Here is a 20,038-nt window from a genome sequence, read left to right as displayed (position 1 = left end):
TAGTTTGGGGTGACCAAAAAGTGAGGGAAATATTTATGATGTTCACTTTATCAGGAATTGTGAGAATTTTTTTACATAGAGATTTCATCATTTAAGAAAATGAGGCTGTGGGCCAGTGACTTTTTAGTAACTTAATACTGAGCCCTGAAAAGTTTTTACATCATTTAGTTTATTTTTTAAGTTTGGTTATGGCTTTTTGCTTGATTTTTTTTTCTTCAATTTGATTTTCCTTTTTCCATTTTAATTTTGGTTATTTTGGGGCCATTTTTTGATTTTGTTTTTTCAAAGGATGCAGATTCTGATAGCGGGGACGATTCAGACAAGAGGTCCTGTGAGGAGAGCTGGAGGCTGATTACTTCCCTGAGAGAAAAACTACCTCCTAGCAAGTTACAAACCATTGTTAAAAAATGTGGACTCCCCAGCAGTGGGAAGAAACGAGAGCCAATCAAAATGTACCAGATCCCCCAAAGAAGACGCCTCAGCAAAGACTCCAAATGGGTTACCATCTCAGACCTCAAGATTCAGGCTGTAAAAGAAATCTGCTATGAGGTTGCCCTCAATGATTTCAGACATAGCCGGCAAGAGATTGAGGCTTTAGCCATTGTTAAAATGAAAGAACTTTGTGCCATGTATGGGAAGAAAGACCCCAATGAGCGAGATTCTTGGAGGGCAGTGGCTAGAGATGTCTGGGACACAGTTGGTGTTGGAGATGAGCGAATTGAAGATGTAATGGCCAATGGAAAAGGAGTCACTGATGTAGATGACCTCAAAGTACACATAGATAAACTGGAGGATATTTTACAAGAAGTAAAAAAACAAAACAACATGAAAGATGAAGAGATCAAAGTGCTAAGAAATAAAATGTTAAAAATGGAAAAAGTTTTACCACTGATTGGTTCACAAGAGCAGAAATCTCAAGGAAATTATAAAAGTAAAGACCTAAGCTGTACTGGTGTCACTAACAAATCAGACAATGAGGAACCTGGGAAGGAAGAACGTGTTTCACAATTGATGGATGGGGATCCAGCCTTTAGGCGTGGACGTCTGCGCTGGATGAGGCAAGAACAAATTCGTTTTAAGAACTTGCAACAGCAGGAGATAACTAAACAACTCCGCAGACAGAATGTACCACATAGATTTATCCCCCCAGAGAACCGAAAGCCTCGATTTCCATTTAAGAGCAACCCCAAACATAGAAACTCTTGGAGTCCAGGAACACATATCATTATAACAGAAGATGAGGTTATAGAGTTAAAAATTCCAAAGGAGGAAGAGGAAAGAAAAGGAAACGAAGAGAGCCAAGAAAAAATTAGTAGAGCAATGTCTAAGGACTTCCAGTTCACATGGGGTCATCAAGGCAATCGAAACCAAGATTCTATACAAGTTAGCAAACAACATCTTAATAATCACCAGCAACAACCACCTCCTCAGTTACGATGGAGAAGTAATTCCCTCAATAATGGCCAGCAGAAAAATGTACGCCCCCAGTCTGCATCATCAGAGTCATTACAGTCCTTCAATGGGCACCAGAACCCTGATCTACAGACTTTCCAGCAGAAGCGTCATATTCATCAGCACCGCCAGCCTTATTGTAATTACAACACTGGCAGCCAAATGGAAGGCAATATACCCAGTTTCTACCAGAAGCAGACCGACCGACCCAACCACTATAACCAGTTTGTGACACCACCTAGAATGAGAAGACAATTCTCTGCACCTAATCTTAAGACTGGTAGAGAAACCACCGTGTAACTCCCTTGGACAAGCTTGAAATTTTGTTGGGAGAAAGGGGGGAATGTTAATGTTGACTTATGATTGAAAAACACTTGAAATACATCTACCTTTGTGTTCTGTGGCCACATGGAATTCCTGTTGTGATTTTGATGTTGTATTCCAGCCAAGATTAACTAGTTCTTGATCTTATATGAAACATAAAACACTGGAATTTGAATATATCCCTTTTGATTGTGTACCATTGATGGGACATTTTCTGGAATTTTGGAAGAACATTTAGGCTACTTGATTTTTCAGAGTGTTGTTTGTGTGTGTGTGCCTTTGTGTGTGCCAGAATACTGGATTTAATCACAGGAACTTTTCTGTTTTGAACTAGTGCTACTTCTTAAAACTTAAAATGAGAGTTTGCTATCCAGAAAAAAACTGCCTTATAAAGGTATGCTGACAGTCTAAAGGGGAATATTTATCCAGTGTTAAATTTTAAGTTTCTTAACTTTTAGAAATGCATAAAAATGGCGTACAACTACTTAGTCACAACTTTAGATTTCTCTCTGATTTCCATTCCCCTTCCCCACATTGGATTTAACTGTCCATAAACCAAAACTTGATTTTTACTGACTTGGAAGTATATAGAGCTTTGCCTCTTCCACAGAACTACTCTTCTTCCATGGTTTGCAGGGAAGAGCTGACTCAATTTGTAGAATGAATGAAAAAGGCTGTTTTTCTCCTTCCTTAGTTCTGTTAATGTCATTACTTGTATAAAATTTGCCATGACATCAAAACTTGTAGCAGATGGCTCAGTGATTGATTGGGAGTCTGTATATTGTTTGCAGCTTGAATCTTAACCCAATGTGTAATGAACGTTGACTTTGTGTTCTTGCTCCAACTTAAAACAACAGTAACAAAAATGCCAAGAAAACAATCTAGTCTTTGGGTAGTACTATTTGTCAGAAGGGATGGGGTGGGATGGGGTGGGGGAGGGTAAGGAAATGAATGGCACTGCTCTCATAGACCAGATGATGAAATGATGAAAGTAAAGTTGGTTTGGACTTGAATGTATTGATGCAGAAGGTGTTCGTTTAGTTAGAAATTGAAAAAAAAAAAACAAACCTACAAGTATTCTTTTACAAATCTTAGAAGAGAAAGATGGTTAAAAAATCTGTGGTCATATCAATACCTCATTTTTAGTGCATTTTGGTTTCAGATTGTTTCAATATTTGGAGAATCTGATGGAAAATTAAGATATTTTTAATGGGAAGAGAGATTTTTTTCAACTTCCCCATACTTTGTGCCTTCTAACCTATGAAACAATGTGAAGAACCAGAGATGCCTGTAAAGTTCATGTTCAGAATTTACAAAACTATACAATTTAAGTCATCTACTTAACCTTGTACCATCTTAGATGATGGGGAAAATTACAGAGCAGTTAACATTTAAGGAAGCCTAAAGGGTTGTAATTGTGTGGGGTTTTATTGGGTGGGGGGGTATTGTGTGTGTGTGTATGTGTGTGTGTATGTGTGTTTGTGTGTGCTTAGGCACTATTGAATCACATTACTATTATGGGATTTGTTTCTTTGCTTCTGAGAAGATGCTTTCTTAATGTGCTAAAACATTCATTTGCTTCATATTAGCTCTTTGATTTTTACCTTTAAAAATAAAAATCAGAATATTTCGGGGACACATTTACCTTGAGTGTTTGAACCCAATCCTATTCTTCAGACTTTTTGTTGTTAAGTGAACATGAGAATCACAGTTGTAATACATTCAGTGGAAATGACAATCTCCTGGCTTGCATTGCATGAATGTACTCAGTAGACTACCTCAGGTCACTTCAGTGCATTTGGTATAGGCCTTCTTTGTCCCTTATCATTTCTTAGGCAGCTGAAACCAGCCTGTCCTTTCATATATTCTATCTCTTTCATTTCTGCGGGGGAAAAAACCATACATTTTAGAATTTGAACATTAATCACTCAACTCTCAACTTTAGAAATTGCCCTTTTTTGCTGTCAACATCCAATTAGTTATATGATTTTTGTAAATGGTGGCATTTTTTAACCTACGTTTGTGCTACCTTTCGCCATTAAACAGTGGAAGTAACTGAGTATATTGTTAAAATGAGAAAAATAGTTTTGTTTGTACAGTTATGGAATATAGTATACATGATAGTATTCCAAAGAATTTCATGCATGTCAACCACATTTGAACATATAGTTGTGCTCACGTTGCTGTTATTTTTTATTCTCTTGATCAGAAAAAATCTTGAGACCCCAAAGTAGCCTTTAGTGCATAAAATTCAGGGAGAAAATCAACCAAGAGTCTTTGGTCAGGGTTATTAGCATTTATATCTTCTAGGAGCTCATTTCAGAAGAGATAGTTGTTTTAGTGAATATCCTAATACAAATAAACCAACACCATTGAATCACTGGATGAAATTATTAATTCATCTCACTTTGAAATGTGACATTATCAGTTTAATCTAGTTTTATCTTTTGAATGGCTTGTCTTCTTAAGCCTAAATATTGAACGAATAGCGAATGATGATCAGAATTTTATATACAATTTTGGTAGTGTCAATAGCCACTATTTTGTTGGTGGGACAAAAATGCAACACTTGACACTCTTGGAACTAGATGATAGCATGATGATAATGGGAACCTAGAGAGCCCTGCTAGCTACTGTAACTTCACAAACCAAAATGTATTATTGGTAAGAGAGTAGAATGAGGGTAGAAAGAAGCATTAGTAACATTTTATAAATTTAAGTTTAAACCAAAGTGTTTTCTCCTTTAAATGCTTTTACTGCTTACCTGTCCTTAGCAATGTAGGCTCTTATTTTACTAGAAAAGTGATTGGAATTTGTTCATTACATTGAAGTGGCTTGAAGTGGCCATACTGTTCATAGTTTAGATAAGGACAGTGATGCTGAAATTGTCACACTTATGGGCCTATTTAAATAGACTCTACAGGAACTACAGGAAGCCATGCAATGCAAGCTCCCCGTGGTGGAGTGTTGAGATCTTGTTTTCAGTTGCCTTAATCACATTCATGACGGGAACAAGGGAGATTTCTTCTGTCCTCTTCTTAGCCTTCTTAGGAGCAATGCAAAGTAGGAACTTTGCCTGATAAAATGAGCGCCTTGTGATAATGAATAGTTTTGGTAATGTGCATTTAATGTCATTCCCTATGGATAATAAAATTTGCTTTAGAGATTTGTCTTGAATCATTTTAGGATATGAAATTCATGTTACTTTTTCTCCCCATTTTACTGTAAAAGAAAGTGTTGAATCTTTCTTCCAATAAAAAAAAAATCCTGTGGACTTTTCCATTTGTTTCCATGTTTCTTAACCTAAAGGTATCTGAAGACTCTTTGGAGTACAAGGTTTTACCTATCCAGAAAAGCAGAGCTAGCTCGTATTGTCCAGAAGTTCTTCATAAAACTCTGAGATTCTCTTAGAAGTGAGTGCTTAGTCCCTAACTTGGGATGATGAAAGAGTGAAATAATGTGTGGCCTGACTTGAGGTTGAAACTCCATTTTCTCATCTGGAATTAAAAATAGAATCTCATGAAATTCCAATGCAAAATTAATTCACTAAATCAATGGTCCTAGACTTCTTGTTTTCCTTGTAACAAAATTCTGCCTTAAAGACATTCTTAATTAAAAATTGACTAAGCACCTTCTTTATGGAATATTATGGCTAAGAAGCATTTTTCCTGGAGCCAAAATAATGACGATGTCACTTTCTTATTCATATCTTTTGTGGGTAAAAATATCATTTTCTGCTTTGGTAGGAATTGGTTTCATTTTTAGCTTTTTTAACCTGTTGATTACAACCTGTCACTGTAAATGAATGTTATTTACAATACCAGTTAGTGGGTGGACTAATTTAACCCCTCCACATCCCATCCCTAATGCTTAGAGGTGATTTCATGTTTCATTAATTACCTGTTAGACAACCAGGCTCACCTAGATGCTTAGACAATCCAGTTCTATCTATTGCTGGGAACAACTACTATTCAACAAGCAGTATTTTTTCTTTGATAAATGGCAAGATAACTAACTACTGCTCAATGGAATACAGTCAAAAAGAACTTACTCTGCTCTTTGGTTTGTCCATTTTTCACAAAGCACTTTTCCTTTGAATTTTATTTGTCAACTCCCCAAAGAGAATTATGAACCTATTAACCTAAATGTTTGAACATCTTTAATATTAGAGTTACTTGGAAGGTATGAGTCTGGTACTTTTGGAGCTGTACCTTTGTAAAGTGGCCATTCAAAGGTTGTTCATATGAGCTGGCTATACTCCATAATTGTTGTCTATTTTTCACTCTAGATGAGGGATTCTTAAATTTTTTGTGTGTCATCAACCCTCTTGACAAAGTCTGGGAAAGCCTAAGGACCCCTTCCCAGAATAATGTTTGTGACCTACATTACTCATTATTAATGCAAATAAATATATAATTTTTTTCATGTTCATAGATTCCCCCCCCCCTCTCCCAACTATCCCCAGACTTAGGTTGAGAATCCAGCTTAGAAGGGACAGCCCTTATCAGCATTGCATACATTTCTATAGCACTTTAAAGTTTGCAAATGCTTTTTTATCTCAATTCTCACAACTCTGGAGGGAAGATGCTGTTATCATTATCCCAAATTTTCAGATGAGGAAAAGAAAGCCTGGATGAAATGGCTTATCTGGGATGACACTGTGAGTCCCTGTCTGATAGATTTTAATTCAGATCTTTCTGAATGGGGTCCAATGCTCTAACTAATCAATTTATACTTCCCAAGTGCTAAGGTTTTTGCTGATGTCATTACAAAATAAACCCTTAGGAAGGGAATATGCTTTTCTGGTATTTATAAATTAAGAAAATAAGTTTGTAAGTCAACTACCAAATGGCTTTATAGAAAAATCAACTTTTCTTCCACGTTTTAGCCCTGTTTGGTTCCAGATGAAGTTTCTGTTCTATTGACAGGTTGACTGAGACAACACAGTAGAAGGATGAGTCAGAAATAGCAGGGGTCACATCTAACCACTGATCCCTCCTGGGTCGTGACCCTAACCAAGTTGCTTAACCTCTGTGGGTGCCAAACCACTCCCTAGGGATTTTCTGCTAAGGTGACTGGAAGATTTTCCATCTGTTCTTTTGTTGAGTCATGGAGATAATTCCCACCCCTGAAGTTTTCTACACAGATGAAATCATAGCCCCTAATAACTAGAACTTAGAACAATTTACAGAAGCCTGTCTGTGAGAGTACCACCCTTTGACCAAGGCTGCGAGTAGACCAGAAGATAGAGCTCCAAACTTGGGGTCAGGAAACTCCCAGGCTGAAGCCAGTCTCTGACAGTTCCCATCTGAAGGACCCTGAGCAAGTCCTCCTACTCCTCTCCACCTTAGTTTCTTCATCTGTAAAATGGGGGAAATAATAGCATCTACCCCTTTGAGAGTTGTTGTGAAGGTCAAATGAGAAATTTGTAAAGTGCTTAGCACAGTACCTGGCACTTGGCATTGTAGAAATGCTAGCTATTATTGTAACTCCACCAAATTTATTCTTGAAATATTTTCTGTCTTGATGCACTAACAGGAAACCATCCCGTTTCCCTTCTCCAACTTCAAAGGACTCAGTATATCAGTTGTAGGTCATAAAGTATTTTATGTTTTATAGCACTTTGCCATTTACAGAGCCCTCTCATATGCATTATAATGTTGGAACCAGATAGCGAACCTGTCTTATCTCCATTTTATAGCTCAAGGAATTGAACTTGAAAGAATTTTACACAACTTGCTCAAGATCACATAGCTCATTAGTGGCAGGGTCAAAACCACCAATCCCCAAGTCTTCTGGCTGACCTTTGCTCTTTCCACTGTATTACACTTTCGCCCACCCCTCCAAAATGATTACAAAACAAGTTTTTATTTGTAAAGCTGTAACATTACCACCTGGTAACTGCTTCTTCTACTAACCAAATTAAAAATGTGAGGCTCCCAGGATGTCTGTAACTAATAGTATTTGCTCCACACCCCTCTTTTTAATTTGTTTCCTTTTCTGCACACCCTTGTAACCGGGAGCCCAGTACACAATCGTTTAAGTATGCTTTTAGCAGTGTTCTGCTAAACATATGTTTTTGATTCTGAAAATCAGCTCCCTTCTTCCCCACCACCCCACAGCCCAACCCTGAAATTCTCTGTGCTTTAAAAGAATCTCAAATACTGGACCACACCTATGAATGAAACCCAGAAAAACAGGAAAGCTTTGGGCTGTGTTCTTCTGGACTGCTATTGTTATTCTTTTTGTTTCTTGGGAGGGTCTCTTTTATCTAGCCTTCCTTGTATTGCCTTTATAAAATATTATTAGATTAATGGCTGGAGTTGGTGCTTTTTTCAGACTATCTCAATATTCTGAAAATAGATGCCTTCTAAAAGGAAATTTGTTTATGTCTGTTCTCAATAATAGAAATGAGTTTGCTCAAAATCACAGCATTTCTCATTCCGTATACATATTTTAACTCTTCTTTTTTCATGCAAATAGTTTTTCCAATAAGATTTTTTTACTTGTTATGTATTACATGGTTGAATGGGAATACATTGTGATTGTAAGAAACACTGAAGGATATTATTTCCTATCCATTCTGTTCTTTACTCTGTTAGATGGTGGAACTGGGTTTCTTTTTTATTGTTGTTGCTATCTCTGCCTTTGTATTTCTTTCACTCTGCCTCCACCTAAAAAAAAAATGAATTTTTAGCTTAAAAATTAGAATTCCTTAATGCTCCTTCACTGTATTTTACCAGAATACTTCACAATGGGATTTCTTTTAATACCTTTAAAGTATTTTGAAGAACAGATGATTTTTAGATGTATGATTAGATAACATGTAGCTAGTGCTCAATAGAGCCTAAAGCTATTATTAATATTGTTAATGATTATTAATATGAGTTTTATAAAGAGACAGGTTTAGGTGGTGCAGTAGATATAGCCCCAGACCTGGAATCAGGAAAACCTGAGTTCAAATCCAGCCAGAAATATTCACTATTGGTTTAATTCTGGGCAAGCCACTTAGCCTCTGACTGACTCCATTTTCTCATCTGGAAAATGGGGATAATAGCACTGAATCCCACTCCCCTTGTTGTGAGGATAAAATGAGAAAATATAAAATTTTTTTGCAAACCTTCAGATGCTATGTAAATGCTAGCTATTATTATTATTCCACTGTTGTTGATATATTTAAATAGTACTTTTTCTCATAAGTAAAAGAATTTTTACATTATTTTATTAGTTCTTCCAGTACTCCTGTGAAATTCTAGATATATGACAAGATATAAGCCATAAAGGTGATTATTCTGTCCTTAAAACATAAAAAACTTTAATAACTATAACCTTTATTTTCCTTATTAGATGAAATATGAAATAAAAATTCTTTTATTAACAAATAAAGAATAATACTGGTGCTTTTCCCAGTGTTACTTTATTCATTGAAAAATATATTAATCAGTTTTAAAGCATTTTAATATTTTAATGGTGCCATTCCTCTCTTCCCAGTCTATTAGCCTCCTCCTCCCCAGGTCCAATCTTAAAACAATCCCTAGATCCTTGAGGAAGCTGAAGGAGCCCATCTGACATTTATTTGGAGTTAAAACTATGAGAATACCCAGTATTGTTTTTTCCTACAGCTTTGTACTTTTTAAGCTTTTTTCTCTGCCCTATGCTTTCATTCCCAGTGTCTGTCTGTCTGTCTGACTGTCACTTTTCTTTCTCTTTGTTTCCTCTGCACGTCTTTCAACTTCTCGTCTTCGCTGTTCCTATCCTCGTTTTCTTTTTCTTCCCCATCCCTTCATTCTCTCTCTCTCTCTCTCCTACATAGTATCTCCTTTCTTTCTCTTCAGGATTATGAGAGTAAATTGCAGGCCCTGCAGAAGCAGGTTGAGACCCGCTCACTTACTGCCGAAACCACTGAAGAGGAGGAGGAAGAAGAAGAAGGTGAGTTCTTGTGACTAAAGCCTCTCTGGAGTATAACTCCTGACCAGTTCATTTTTCATTGGTTATTATCATAGGCTTCTAGTCCACTCCCCTAATTAGGGATGAGGTAACTGATGCCTAGAGAGGCAAGGGAGCTTCCCCAGTAGTGCCCATTGGAAGTCAGTGACTTAACCACTGAGCCATGCTGCCTCTCACATGCCATGCTGGGTTCTTCATGGCCATCTCTGCCTGGGTTTGCTACATCACTAAGCCAAGTAGTAATTTAATGGGATTTTCTTCCCTGGAAACCAAGTCACATTTTGTGAGAGCCTCCAGTTGATATTGATATTAATCACAGCTTTTTAGAATCCCTGAATATACCCTTTATACATAATTAGCACCACTCATTCATCTCATGGCATGAAAGAAGGTAGGAAAATTGAAGTGCTCTTTATGCAAAATTCTAAGAAGTCTCTTCAATTTCATTACATACTCTTAGTACTTTATTATACTTTTGAATCTGCTTTATTTTAAATGTACTTTTGTCACCAATTAGAGTAACTTCCTAGATTTCATTCTTAATATTTTATAACAGATCCCTATCCTGGAAAGTGAGGTCTACTGATATGTAACAAGTTCAATTTATATATGGCTTTGCGATTGAAAAAGAACTTTTCACTCAGTGGCCCCATAAAATACAAATAGTGTCTAATAAGAAAGCCAAAGTTGAGAGATTAAGTGACTTTCCACTGGTGACAAACTGGCAGCAAGTGCCCAAGTAAAGACCTGAATTCAAGTGTGTGAATTCCAGACTCAGTGCCTTCCATGAAAATATGCTGCTGACTCAGCCTGTCTATGGAAAGATCACCCACAGTTGCTTGTTGTGATTTCTCCTCCCACTTTGAGACTCCCTTGTCCAAGGTCAGCCTGGATTTCCTAGCGGGAGAGGGAATACAGCTGGCAATGAGCAGCACACTCTTCCTTAAGTCTCTGGAAGTTTAATTTCAGAAACTTCTCTTCATCATAACCTTTGTTAGCATTTCTCTCTCTTGTCTCCTGATGTGGAGGACTCAGAGCTTTCAGGAATGAAAATAGATTAAAAAAAATTTTTTTTTAGTTCTATTTTATGTTTGGTAGCCAGGGAGTGACATAGTGAATAAAGCACTGGGCCTGGAGTCAAGAAGATTCTTCTTCCAGATTTCTAATCTGGCCTCAGGCACATATTAGTTGTGTGACCCTGGGCAAGTCACTTGACCCTGTTCTCCTGCATTTCCTCATCTGTAAAATGAGCTAGAGAAGGAAATGGCAAATCACTCCAACATCTTTGCCAAGAAAACCTCAAATGGGATCATAAAGAGTTGGACACAGCTGAAACAAGTTGTGGTTGACAGAACAATAACAACAAATTTTATATCCATGTATGTTTTGTAAGTAGTTAAGTAAGATTTGGCTTTAGTTTTGTTTACTTCTCACTCTTTTCCTTACCACATGGAATATTAAGAAGGTTAGAGCATTGTATTTAAAAGCCACACATGAGGAACATATCTAGGTAATAAATTCTTTACTGGACTTTTAAAATATTCTTAGCATGTTTAGAATATAAATATAAGGAGTAATGAGAAAGTACACTGAATTTTGTGTAAATAGCTTTAGATAAGAGGAAAGATATGTAATTTACTATTTCAATTTCTGATCATCATTAAACTTACTGATTCTGATTTGTTTGTTGGTTTTCTTCTCTCCCTGTCTGCCTCCTTTCCCCAAGTCCCCTGGACACAACATGAATTTGAGCTGGCACAGTGGGCATTCCGGAAATGGAAATTTCACCAGTTTACCTCATTAAGAGATCTGCTCTGGGGAAATGCAGTTTACCTGAAGGAAGCCAATGCTATCAGTGTTGAGTTGAAGAAGAAGGTATGGGATGTGGAGGTGTCACTCAACAATGTTTTCTGAATCCCAGAAGCCTTCTTTCAATCTATAACACATGAGTAAATTTTTAATTCTCTCTTTTGATTCACCTGCTCAATGCACAAAATTCACAAATGCCCAAGTTTAATACATAATTTTCAATCTAGAAAGGACCTTAAGTCATCTAGTCACACTTCTTCACATTGCGGTTGAGAAAACGGAGTTGACTGACACTAAAGAAACAACTCCAGTAAAATCTTTTCTATAAGTCCATTTACCTTCTAGATCTCCCTTTTCTTACAAATGTGTGTGTATATACACTAACACATTATTCTTTCTTTACTAAACCCTGTGACTCTTTTCCTACGACTTTTCCTTCTCTCTAAGCCTTATTAATAACAATTACACCAGTATTTATCTAAAATCTATGGCTTGACATAGTTCTTCTACACGTCTTTTTTCTACCAAAGATAACATGATACAATTTGTTAGTACTGTTGTTGATTCTCATACTTGGTCTGAGTTAAGGGAAAACTGTATACTTGGTTCCAAGTTAAGGTTTCTAAATTTGGTCCCCCAAAAAAGAAAGCCAGTTTATTTTGGAAAACATGTGTTATTCCCAATGATTAATCTCTAAATTGGAAAGACTGAGACCAGAAAATTTTCTTTTCTAATTGCTTGGTGCTGGTTTCAGTACTTATTATGGCTTCAGTCTTTTCCCATATTAGGCAAGTATCAATTGCCTTACCTCTTGAATATCCTTTCATCCATTAAATAAAGACCAGTACTGTCCTTCATTTCTGAGTGGTCATTTCTCCCAATTCAGGTGCAGTTCCAGTTTGTTCTGCTCACCGACACTCTCTACTCCCCTTTGCCACCTGAGCTGCTGCCTCCTGAGATGGAGAAAACTCAGGAAGAAAGGCCATTCCCTCGTACAGTTGTGGCTGTGGAAGTGCAGGATCTGAAAAATGGAGCAACACATTACTGGTCTTTGGAGAAACTCAGGTACGAAAACCTTTTAGATGGCATAGAGTTTTGGAAATGAATAAATTTAGAAATAATGGAACCCAACTGTTCATATTTTCATGTTAGTGTCCTGGAAACCACTTTCTTTTCTTGGACTTTCCTTCAGAACATTATGTCTTCCCTTTGCCTTTTGAATGGTGAACTGTGATATATTGTCTTTCAACAGTTTGTTCATGTTTCTAAGCATTATAACCTCAAGTCTCAAAGATCTTTCCATAATTTTTATCAGACATAATTTAAATTTACCTTCTGAAAAAAAGCTTTTTAAAAAAAAGGTCTTTTCCATGTTGCTTATATACATACAATATTTCTGTCTTCACCAGAATATCGTTTTTCAAACAATTCTCTGAAGCTTACCCGAAAACTCTATGTCCCACAATAATCTACATGTGGTTCAGATGAGATAGTCTCTTCTATTTCATTATCTTTGAGGTATTTTATATCATTCGACCACATTTCTTCTATGGATTATTAAACATATGAGGCAGGTAGCCAGCCTGGGTACTATTGGACCTTTTTGAGCAGTTTATATATGCTTTGGAAAACTTAAAAAAAATTTTTTTTAACCTTTACCTTCTGTCTTAGAATCAATACTGGGTATTGGTTCAAAGACAGAAGAGCAGTAAGGGCTTGCTCAGGGTCTCACAGCTTAAGTGACTTGCTCAGGGTCTCACAGCTAGGAAGTGTCTAAGGCCAAATTTGAACTATAATGATGGGTGCAAGAGAGGGAATTGGTGCTTTGCATGAGGGGCTTGAGTGGCAGAAACATCAGTTGGAGAGCAAAGCATGCTGGGAAAGGAAAAGTGACCTGGGAAAGCTCCAGATGGAATTCTTGGCTTTTTGTGCTGGGTCCTTTACCAAGCAGGATGTAAGTTCCTTGCTGAGGACCTCACCACGAGCCAGAAGGAGATTTATTATGTTTCAAAATACAAGTTTCTTCTGCAAAGCTATCATCAGTCTGACACCTCAAACAACATCCCTACAGGATCAGATCCCTGAAACCCCAAAGAAGCTATGGACTCACTGATAAGGAGAGCCCAGCTCCCCTTTCCCTCCAGCCCTCTTGCACCTGCTTTATTGTCTACTTAGGCTAGGTAAATATTAGATAAATTGAGAAATTAGCTGGGATGGGGTGGTGAGAGACCTGGGCCAAGGACTGTGGTAGAAAATAATTAGGGATACTGAGTCCCTCTTTCCATCTCCCAACCTGCCTTCAGTTTATCATTAAACATCTAAACCACAGTCAGATTCTGTCAAATACTTTGGTTTGAAACTTGGGAAGGTATCTGAATTTAACTTCAATTGAGAGCCATCAGGACCCTCCCCCTGAGGCAAAGCCTCCAGCGAGGCTTGTCACCAGATCTTCTCTGTGCTGGGGAATCTGGGGTTACCCTTGGGTTTATTTTATAGGGGAGGCCTTCCTTTAACTCTCCATCACCCCTTTTTATCAGGGAACCCCTAATTTCCTGTGCAGCAGTTATCAGCAGCCTCATTCAGGGGAAGTGAAAGGAAAGTAGGTGCCAACCCAAACAAGTTTCTACTCTCCTCCACATTGAGTTCCTTCTGTATAAACTACTTGCAGACTCTGTCAAAGTGCCATCAAAGTGCCTTTATTTTAATCCTGAAAACTACCATTATTACAGAACCCAGGACCTCCCATCTCTAGGCCTGGCTCTCAATCTACTAAGCCACCTAGCTGCCCCCAAAACTTAATATTCTAGCTTCTGAGCTTTTCACTTTTTTGTATTGACATGTGTATAATTTGTTAATGTTAAATGACAGACTTACTTTCAATAAAGCAAATTTATAAACAAAAGTCAAAATCGTATACTTAACCTTAGACAAAACAGAACCAAATAAATTAATAAACAGTAAGAGGTAATGCTTTTCATTCTGTTATCCTGTTCCAGGCCCCACAGAATTCTGCCACCCTTGCCCCTCTGTTACATTGATAGATTGCTAGAGATACATCAGTATGTAAACAATTCTGGTTCTTCTGGTGTTGTGATGTATTACCTCATAGAGAGCTTTCATTATTTTATGTGCATCCTTTTTTATGGCTTTGTAATACTCTGTTGTTGTACCACAATTTGGCCACTCTTCTAGATGATTTGTTTCCAATTTTTATTATTAACAAATAAAGCAGCTGTGAATTTGTTTACATGGATAGCCCCCCCCCTCTCCTTTTTAAGATAATTTTGGATAAAGTGTTAAAATGGGTTAAAAGATATGATCAGATTGTTATTGAATATTTCGATATTGCTTTCAAAATGCTTGCTACAATTTTAAGTCACATCCACATTAGAGTACTGGCTTCCTGAGAGCTTCAGGAACATTGTGTTTTATACTTTGGGGGACTATTTTTGTCATTTTATAAGATGTGCTCTTTTATAAATAGTGACACTGTGTACTAGTAGCAATTTGTCATTACTGAGTTGGATTCAGTAGTCTAGTTCAACAGGCCTTTGTTAAGAACCAACTATATGAAAAGTGCCTGACTGGCTTGTGCTAAGCAGCAGAGGCACAGAAACAAAAAGAAAAAGCATTCTCTGGTCTCAAGAACTTAAATTCTACAAGAGAATAGAATACATCCACAAAAACAGAGTGGTATGTATTTTAGGAGCAAAAATTTCACAGGATCTTGTTAATAATTGATTTGATCTTTACTTATTGTGTAGACAAAGACTGGAACTGATGCGAGAAATGTATGACAGGGCAGGAGAAATGGCTTCCAATGCCCAGGATGACGGAGAGACAACAATGACTGGCAGTGACCCATTTTATGATCGGTTCCATTGGTTTAAACTGGTGGGAAGGTATGTACTTATTGGCCTGGCTCATTTTAGCAATGCACTTTGGTTTAGTGATGACTTTAGTCTTGACCAGTATTAAGTTTATACCCTTGAGATTCCATTTGATGCCAGACTTTTCTCTTCATATAGTAGTTAGCATCCATACTGAACAAAAATAAACTCCCCTTTTGTGATTGTCCAGGCTTTTTTATTTTTAGAATCTTATTGAAAAGCAAGTAAGTGTTAACGAATTCTCTAGCCTCAATTTCTTTTCCATTATACCTGATTTACTTTTATTCTTACTCAGAATTTGAATTGTGTTTTTGTAGCACGAATGATTGAAAGGAGGGTTTTTATTGTCATGTAAAACACAACTCTATATTGGTCATTGTTGTAAGAGCAAAGTCATACGAAGCAAAACCCCAAAATAAAACCATAAATCCACTGATGTGAACAACAATTCCAACAGTTCTTTCTCTGGAGGTGGATAACTTTCCCCATCCTAAGTCTTTCAGGATTATCTCAGATAAGTGCTTTGCTGAAAGTAGGAAAGGAATTTTTAAAGGCATTGGAGGAATGGTAGGGAGATGAAGAATGGCATTTCTTAGAAGTAAAATGTAGCTCCTTTTATTCACTATTCATATAATATAGTCTTTTTAAAGAGTTAAAAGTTGCCAAGACATGTTGTTTCTAACCAAGATAAATGCTTCATCTGGAATACCATTCTATTTTGTTTTCTGATCTGGGATTTTGAGAGTTATTGAATGAAGACTGAAAGCCTTTTCTCATTTTTATCATTACTCTGAGCCCCTTCCTTTAGACTTCTTTAAGAGGTATGGGGGGAGTAATTCTTTTTTGTGTATTGAATCTTACAAAATGCTTCTTGTAGCCCTGTAAGTAAACCTAGTGTTTATCTGATCTTAGCCATCTATTTCCTTGATTTCTCTTAATGTTAAGAACTATCTTTTGTTTTAATCTTTCTCAATTGTCCCTTATTTAATTTGAGATTTTGTTTTCATACTATTTTTATTTGGTTGATTAAACAGCTGGTTCCCTCTTGATGGCACCCATTTCTTTCTGTTTAACCAAATATTCCTCTCTCCCTGGCTGTGTTAATCAACGTGTTCCATTACCTGATATCTAGCTCCCCCATTTTCCACGGCTGTGTGAATGAGCGCCTTGCTGACCGTACGCCTTCCCCCACTTTTTCCACGGCCGATTCCGACATCACTGAGCTGGCTGATGAGCAACAAGATGAAATGGAGGACTTTGATGATGAGGCATTCGTGGATGATACTGGCTCTGACGCAGGGACGGAGGAGGGATCAGATCTCTTCAGTGATGGGCACGACCCGTTTTACGACCGATCCCCTTGGTTCATTTTAGTGGGAAGGTTGGTGAGGTTATTGTGAGAAGGCCAAAAGGGACCAGCTCTTGCTACCTAAGCCTCTTGATACATGAGTAAACTTAGAGTTAGCCATTCAAAATCCTTGGACTCTAAATCCATGTACTCAAGCATAAGGTTCTTGTTATATATAAATACAGCCTTAGTTGGAGATAGACGTCATAAGGCATACACATGATTTCTTTGGAGTCCATATATTCTTTTTGGCACTATATGCAGAAATCTCAGAAAAATGGGGAAATTACTTTTGGCATATTTATCAGAAGGGAAAAAAGATACAATAAAGGAAGAAAGGCTTGAACAAGCTGCATCATTCTAGAGTCATAGGGGTGTAAGCAGGAATAAGGGGAGTAAATATAAAAACAAGAATAACATTTTCCCCCTAATAGCCAAAGATTAAGAGAGAGTTGCCTCTCTTTTTGTGACTAGAATATGACCCTTTCCCATTGGATCTGTCCTCAAAGAATTAACTGTGAATGTTCTCCGTATAAATATGAAAAGATGATTCATGGGGATGTTGCTGTGGGTCATTGTTTGGTACCATATGATCACCCCATTTTTCTGTGGTATATACATCCATATGTTACATACCAACATTTCCTTTGCACAGATTCTAATCTTAATATTTTTGTTTACCTCCTTTCCACAATAAAATTATTTCCCTCTAAGTTTGGCACTACATCTTATACTAGAAAGCCCAAAGGACAATAAGCCCAGTATTTCTGGGAATTAAAGTGACCATGGAGTTGCAGTGAAACCAAATTATATTATGCTGTTGATCAGTGATAGTACTATCAGGTAGGAAAGCACCATGTAGAAAAATACTGTCATACCTCTAAGAAAATAGCAGTCTAAGTTTACTATTTAGCTGCTAGTAAAATGTCATGTATTTAGAGAAATTTAGTAAGTAAATAGCCGATGATAATGATGCAAAATGGGAGAAAAGCATTTTGATGGGAATGTCTGCTTTGTAGGGGAAAGAACTTTTTAAATTTGTTTAGAAAAATTAGCAAAATAAAGTAAAGAGACATATGTGTTCTTAGTCATTTGTCGTCTTTCCTGTTGACTCGTAGCCAAGAAAAGGATCTTTGGAATTTCAGAGAAACTTATTTATTGTGGTATGGGAAGTGAGGATAAAGTAGTATAAACTCCAAAATCATGTAAAGCCTATTCTGACCATTAGGTGTTGAGGTTTAGGTGTTTAGCTGATGGCAAACTTCATACTAAAAATATTGGAAGCAGCTGGAAATGCCTATTCCTGAATTCCTTCATTCCAAGGATTCCAGTGCACACCCCACAACTGCTAACTGCTTGTCCCACGTTCCCTTTCAAAGCATATCATGGTGGAAAGAGCACTGCTTTGGGAGAGGAAATGAAAGTTCTCTCTTCTCTGTCACTAAACTAAATAATCTTGGGCAAAACTCCTCTGACCCTTGGCTTTCTTGAGAAGTAGAGTTCAGACTAGATGACCTAAAAGGTGCCCTTGAGCTCTCTCTGAGATTTGATGGGCCATTTCTCTACTAGTGAGAGTCCAGGCCAAAAGCTATGACTTGGCAGTACTGAAAGAGGCAGTGTGGGTCACAATCCAACTGAAGGTAGAAATTTATTGGCTTTTGAGAGATGTGGAGAGTTTTTTTCTTAGCTGAAGCCTAAACTGGCCAGGTGGTTTCATTCACTTTGATTATATTCAACTTGAGTAGGCATAGAAGTCACTTTTACTTGATACACATGGCCATTAATGGAGTTAGTCCTGTGCCTTCCCATTTGGGCAGCTGTCCCTAGTGTCAGCTTGGTGGGACTGAAACCAGCTTTGCTTTGAGCTTATTTTGGAGCAATCAATCGGAAGGACCATAAGGCCAAAGAGATCAATAGGGACAAATTTCTTCTCCCATGTTATTGTCTAGCACTTGACTTGTTGAATGCAAATATAATTTGTAGGTTTTGCTTTTTGTACATCCAGCTCTGTATCTTGTCTCTAATAAACTCTGGGAATGCCTTAGAAAAATAATCATCATTCAGTTTTTTCAAAAGGTGAAGTATTCATTGTATACATACTAGAGGAATAGATTCTTCTTTTGCCTTTATGTTGATTCTCAGGATTGTATATCCCCTTGTAGGATATAGCTAAAAATAGTATTCATTAGTAAAATTTTCTACTCTCTTGTGTTATTCCAATTATACCATTTGATTTTCAGTCTTAACTGCCTTTTACTGAATCTGTATATGGAAATAAAAAGAGCTTGTCCCTTTAGCCATCTCTTATGACATGTGGGGATATCATAAACCATTTAATGATATTTGAGACACGACATTAACTAGTTAGTTAGTATTTATGGGAAGGGGAGATGTTTAGAGTGAAAATGCTTATATTCTGACTTATTTAAATATTGGAATAGGTGTTTTGTTTTTCTATAAAAATTACCAGTTATGCTGAATATTCTTTTTTAATATTGGTAAAATTTTTATGATATATTCATTTTCTGTTCTACTGTGCCTATTTCATTTTAACTTGCCATTGTTTCATCTAATATGTGTTTGCCCTTATCGCCCCTCCACTTTCAGTCTGCTTGGCCAAGGTTTAAGGGTTCTCCAGAATGGGATGACTGAAAAGTTCCCTTCTTCAAAACATTAGAAGAATTGGGTCTGTAATTCTCCCTTTTCAGTAAGGAGTCCCCACATACCAAAGAGGTTCAAGGATCTATATGATGTGTTTCCAGTAACTACAGTCAAAAGAGCTGATAAACCTGTCCTAAAAAACTATACATACTGTTGAGATTCACATTTGTTTTCAGTAAAAATCATCTGTAAGGTTATTGTGAAGCAGATTCTAATGTGTCTAAAAGAGCCATTTCCATTAGCAGTAACATATGACGGATACTAAAGAAGGCCCTTACCTCATGTGACTTTGGAATGGTGTCTGTAGGTCTACCTGAGAGGTCATCTACCTTTAAAAAGAGTGAATTTTAGATTATCATTTTTAAAAGCTAGAATAGATAGTGTTTAAGGTTACTTCCTGACTTACAATTATATGTTCACATGTAATTCATAAAGTACAATTAACCATCTAGACTCAGTGCTTTGTTCTTTTCTAAAGTAAGTCCTAAGTACTCAAGTCTGCATATGATTAAATAAATATCCAGGGCAGACTGTATATCCTTTGGTATATTTTGGCCTTCATTCTTGTGGATGCAAAATGTAGTTTAGTGTACCCAGTTAAAGTAGA

The 20,038-nt window shown here is 37.0% G+C and overlaps 1 protein-coding gene across 22 annotated transcripts in view; it reads left to right on the top strand.

Moving 5' to 3' along the window:
• Positions 1-20,038, top strand: part of KIF1B (kinesin family member 1B) — a 186,528-nt gene that overhangs the window by 109,189 nt on the left and 57,301 nt on the right. For 12 of the 22 annotated variants that reach the window (XM_007491593.3, XM_056795785.1, XM_056795787.1 and 9 more), the window contains 5 exons: positions 9,612-9,705; positions 11,450-11,598; positions 12,419-12,597; positions 15,297-15,434; positions 16,555-16,803. In XM_007491593.3, the coding sequence (XP_007491655.1) occupies positions 9,612-9,705; positions 11,450-11,598; positions 12,419-12,597; positions 15,297-15,434; positions 16,555-16,803 (809 nt within the window). Of the gene's footprint in view, positions 1-288; positions 5,057-9,611; positions 9,706-11,449; positions 11,599-12,418; positions 12,598-15,296; positions 15,435-16,554; positions 16,804-20,038 lie in introns of those variants that run through there. The other 10 variants (XM_007491595.3, XM_056795793.1, XM_056795795.1 and 7 more) reach the window with 2 other exon arrangements.

Source organism: Monodelphis domestica, chromosome 4, assembly GCF_027887165.1.
Source record: "Monodelphis domestica isolate mMonDom1 chromosome 4, mMonDom1.pri, whole genome shotgun sequence".
Classification (NCBI taxonomy): domain Eukaryota; kingdom Metazoa; phylum Chordata; class Mammalia; order Didelphimorphia; family Didelphidae; genus Monodelphis; species Monodelphis domestica.
This window is presented reverse-complemented; position numbering and strand designations above follow the sequence as displayed.